At 39.1% G+C, this 5217-nt stretch overlaps 1 protein-coding gene across 2 annotated transcripts in view; it reads right to left on the bottom strand.

The window, feature by feature from the left end:
• Nucleotides 1–4163: 4163 nt before the first annotated feature.
• RARS2 (arginyl-tRNA synthetase 2, mitochondrial) overlaps nt 4164–5217 on the bottom strand; it is an 86730-nt gene continuing 85676 nt past the window's right edge. The window contains exons 19-20 of one of the 2 annotated variants that reach the window (XM_068550867.1): nt 4881–4944; nt 4164–4404 (exon numbers count right to left, since the gene is read on the bottom strand). In XM_068550867.1, the coding sequence (XP_068406968.1) occupies nt 4318–4404; nt 4881–4944 (151 nt within the window). In that variant the 3' untranslated portion in view covers nt 4164–4317. The remainder of the gene's footprint in view (nt 4405–4880; nt 4945–5217) is intronic. The other variant, XM_068550868.1, reaches the window with a different exon arrangement.

Below are 5217 nucleotides of genomic sequence, written 5' to 3'. Positions count from 1 at the left end.
TATGGGAAAATTCAGCAATAAAAATTTATTTATATGAAACCTGTTTGATCACTATTTGTATTGTAGATATGACCATTAAGATAAAAATGGGCTTCCCTGGTGGCTCAGTGGCTAAGAATCTGCCTGCCAATGCAGGGGACACGGGTTCAAGCCCTGGTCCGGGAAGATCCCACATGCTGCGGAGCAGCTAAGCCCATGCGCCACAACTGCTGAGCCCGTGTGCCACAACTACTGAAGCCTGTGTCCCTAGAGCCTGTGCTCCGCAATAAGAGAAGCCACCACAATGAGAAGCCTGTGCACCGCAACCAGAGAAAGCCCGTGCGCAGCAACGAAGACCCAACGCAGCCAAAAATAAAATAAATAAATTTAAAAAAAAAGATAATGCAGAAATATAAACACAAGCCCAAAACATTAACTTTTTTACTTTCTGTATGTTGTAATTTTATCAAGGCTCTTTGGTTGCAAAAAATGGCTATAAACCTCCTCCAGCTAGCCTTAAAAAAAAAAAGGAATTTATAAGGACTGCAATCAAGGCTGTATGGCTCTAGGTTGTAGGAATTAATGAACAGCCTTTTCAGAGAGTTGCTTTCAGAGAGACTTGGCTCTAACCATCACTGTCCCTTGTATCATTTTACTCAAGATTCAAATATAAGGAAGGGACTTACCTGGTGGTCCAGTGGGTAAGACTCCATGCTCGCAATGCAAGGGGCCCAGGTTCGATCCCTGGTTGGGGAACTAGATCCTGCATGCATGCTGCAACTACGAGTTCGCATGTCTCAACTAAAGATCCCACACGCAGCAACTAAAACCCGGCGCAGCCAAAATAAATAAATAGATATTAAAAACAAACCCCCCCCCCCCCCACCAAAAAAAATACTAAGGAAGCTACCACAGATCTGGGAAGGGGAATGTTTGTTCAAAGAAGGGGAGGGAGATATTGGACGTGTAAAACATGTCCCAACTTTTTAGTCCATGGCTGATTTGTGCTAAGGAAATACTGATGATACTCTAAGTAGAAAATAAACAATCTGGAAGATAATTCACTTAAAATTGGAGTCTTTTCTAGGATTAAGAAGGTATACCATACTTGCCAATATAAAACTATGCTCATTCAACTAAAGAAGCTTTATTTAGTTCATGCTAATTTGCTTCTCTATGCATAAAATTAGATTGTCATTGGTATTCAGAAGATTTCTAGTAGCAATAGTTAGAATAAATTATAACAGATCCGAATGGAAATTCTCAGATGAGGATAGCTGTAACCATCAAACAGATCACATCCTACTCATGTTTCCTAAGCAGGTCACACAAAATATACTTACCAATACGCAGATACATGAAACTGTTTGGGAAACTCCATTTCAAATGTGGTTTAATGGACTAATTTTTACAAAGATCCTAATTCGATATCTGTAAAGTAATTCCTTGTTATTCAAATGTGTTCAATGCCCCAGTTCACATAGTCTGGTAAGAGTTACCTGTATACAGCCATGAAAAGTATGAGACCTGTTCTCTGGGAGTAGTTGTCAGCTGTATTGACAAAAAAGCTCAATTTTGTGCTCCCGAAATTTATTAAGAACAGTCATAATTCTTAAGAAAATTGAGATTTTTCTTCCTCATCAATTTTAAAACATGGAAACACATAATCTCAGTTACAAGAAGAGTTTTTGGATGAATGGCACTGTAAGAAATGTCAAGGCAGAGGAGATCGGATGGCAGAGTAGGAGGAAGTGGAACTCACCTCCCCCCATGAACACATCAAAAATATATCTACATGTGGTGAAAAGATGCTCATCATTGCTAATTATTGGAGAAATGCAAATCAAAACTACAATGAGGTACCACTGCACACCAGAACGGCCATCATTAAAAAGTCTACAAATAACAAATGCTGGAGAGGGTGTGGAGAAAAGGGAGCCCTCTTTGCACTGTTGGTGGGAATGTAAATTGGTGCAGCCACTATGGAGAACAGTATGGAGGTTTCTCAAAAACCTAAAAATAGAATTGCCATATGATCCAGCAATCCCACTCCTGGGCATATAACCAGACAAAACTATAATTCAAAAAGATATATGGGGCTTCCCTGGTGGCGCAGTGGTTGAGAATCTGCCTGCCAATGCAGGGGACACGGGTTCGAGCCCTGGTCTGGGAAGATCCCACATGCCACGGAGCAACTGGGCCTGTGAGCCACAACTACTGAGCCTGCGTGTCTGGAGCCTGTGCTCCGCAACAGGAGAGGCCGCGACAGTGAAAGGCCCGCACACCGCAATGAAGAGTGGCCCCCGCTCGCCACAACTAGAGAAAGCCCTCGCCCAGAAACAAAGATCCAACACAGCCAAAAATTAAAAAAAAAAAAAAAAAAATATATGGACCCATATGTTCATAGCAGCACTATTCACAATAGCCAAGACATGGAAACAGCCTAAATGTCCATCGACAGATGAATGGATTAAGATGTGGAATATATAAACAATGGACTATTACTCAGCCATAAAAAAAGAATGAAATAATGCCATTTGCAGCAACATGGATGGACCTAGAGATTATCATTCTAAGCAAAGTAAGTCAGAAAGAGAAAGACATACCTTATGATACCTCTTATATGTGGAATCTAAAATATGACACAGATGAACATATCTACGAAACAGAAACAGACTCACAGACAGAGAACAGACTTGTGGTTGCCAAGGTAGGGAAGGAATGGGAGTCTGGGATTAGTAGACGCAAACTATTATACATAGGATGGATAAACAACAAGGTCCTACTGTATAACACAGGGAACTATATTCAATATCCTGTGATGAACCATAAGTGGAAAAGAATATGAAAAAGAATATGTATAACCAAATCACTTCACTGTACAGCAGAAATTAACACAACATTGTAAATCAACTATACTTCAATAAAAAATTATTTAAAAACTAAAAAAAAAAATCCTATCTATCTATCTATCTATCATCTATCTATATCTATCTATATCTACATGTGGAACAGTCTCACTGAAAACTAACTGGAAACTGGCAGAAAGACTCCTGTATAGCCAAGGCTGTAAGAAAGATCCACACAGAATCGGGTAGGAAGGGAAGAGAAGTGAGCAGGTTGGGACTTGTGCCCCAGGGAGGGGACTCAGAAAAAGGGAGATCACACGGGTGGAGATCCTCCCTGGAAGTGAGCAGTTCAAGCCACATATTGGGCACCCCAGCCCTGGGTCCGGCACAGGGAAGGCAGCCCCCTGGCTGGTCCGAGGGCTGGTGGGACAGGAGGGCTGTGGGAAGCCTGGACACTGCTCACGAGGAGTGTACACACTTGCGCACAGACACAGTAGGGGACTTTTACTCCCACTGTTGGTGGGAATGTAAATGGGTGCAGCCACTTTGGAAAACAGTGTGGAGGCTCCTCAAAAAACTAAAAATAGAACTACCATATGACCCAGCAATTCCACTCCTGGGTATATATCTGAAGAAAACAAAAACACTAATTCAAAAAGATACATGCACCCCAATGTTCATAGCAGCACTGTTTACAATAGCAAAAATATGGAAGTAACCTAGTGTCCATCAACAGAAGATGTGGTGTATATACATGAATATTAGCCATAAAAAGAATGAAATTTTGCCATTCCCAACAATGTGGATGGGCCTAGAGATTACGCTTAGTGAAATAAGTCAGAGAAAGACAAATACTCCGTTATCCCTTATATGTGGAATCTAAGAAATAAAACAAACAAATGAATATAACAAAACAGACTGACAGCTGTAGAGAACAAACTAGTGGTTACCAGTGGGGAGTGGGAAGGGGGGAGGAGCAAGATAGGGGTAGGGGCTTAAGCGATACAAACTACTATGTATAAAATAAGGAAGAAAGATACATTGCACAGCACAGAAAAATACAGCCATTGCTTTGTAATAACTTTAAATGGAGTTTAATTTATAAAAATATTGAATCACTATGTTGTACACCTGAAACTAATGTAATATTGTAAATCAACTATACTTCAATTAAAAAAGAAAAACAAAAAAACCCTCAAGCCAGAGTTTAAACTCTAATCCTTTGTCTCCGGTAGACCACAATGACTTTAAAAAGATTTAACTTAGTTTAACAAAAGTCTGTTTAGTACTTATTGACCATGAGGAAACTCAGATGATTTTTTTAAAAGATAAAGATTTAATAAGTTGATAAATCACTTAATAAAATATAGACAATAAAATATAGATTCTGACACAGAATAATAGTTTCAATTCTATTCTAAATAGCAAGGCATGTAAGAATAGATAACTAGAATTCATTTAGTATTTTAAAAGCAATTTTAATTAGAAATTACATCCTACATACAGGTGTTATTCCAAGAAGTTTCATTCCGTTGGCTAGGACTGAGCGGACAGCTCTGAAAAGATGAAGTCTGGCCTATAAAATCAAGAATGATTCAAGGTCAATTCAGTAACAGGCTAACTGTAAGCGAATAGATAAAATTGCTTTTAGAAGTAATTCTAACTTTTTTCTAATTTAAAGTAGAACAGTATCTCCAAGTGCCCTAGGGTTTCCTGTAGGCAAAGAAAGACAAATTCCTACAATTTGTTATAGTAAGACTGGTACCCAAGGGTTGTGGAGTGGGAGTAACAGTAACACCATAAAGTATAGCTTCAGATAAGGGGAACTAATCACCCTATCACTTGATGTAGGAAAAGGTGTTTCATGGTCCAGTATGTTGGAAAGTAACATTGATTGTTACAGCCCAATTCTAATTATTACCTTGAGTGTATAAGTACACTGCTGTAGTTGAACAACAGGATGCTATTTTAGAAACATTTACAAGACTGACTCAGTAATAAGTCTGAGGATGCTAGAGATTACATTACACAGCAAAACTCAACATAACATACCCCGGCCACTTCAGGAGGACTGCTTTTTATGTGTAGTGTTTTGTGTGCCACCGCTGCAAGATGACTGAAACAGGAAGAGAATAATCATGATTAGGACCAGCTAATTTCCTGTGTAACATATAAGCTTGATATCTAATCTTACTCCCTCAACTTAGAGAAATCAAAGCCGAGAGCCACTAAAGGATATTTCCAAAGTTGGGAAGTTGAGGCTGAATTCACTGCTTTTCAATAACTGGCAAAGTGAAACACACTAAACTCCGGTTTTAGATTTTTGGTCCTGGTTCTACTAATACCAGGTGGTATTATGATTAGAGTTTCATTGTTCTTAAGATTATGA

The sequence above is a fragment of the Eschrichtius robustus genome, chromosome 9 (assembly GCF_028021215.1).
Source record: "Eschrichtius robustus isolate mEscRob2 chromosome 9, mEscRob2.pri, whole genome shotgun sequence".
In the NCBI taxonomy this organism is placed as follows: Eukaryota; Metazoa; Chordata; class Mammalia; order Artiodactyla; family Eschrichtiidae; genus Eschrichtius; species Eschrichtius robustus.
The sequence above is the reverse complement of the archived record's forward strand: the minus strand, read 5'-3'. Positions and strand labels throughout refer to the sequence as shown.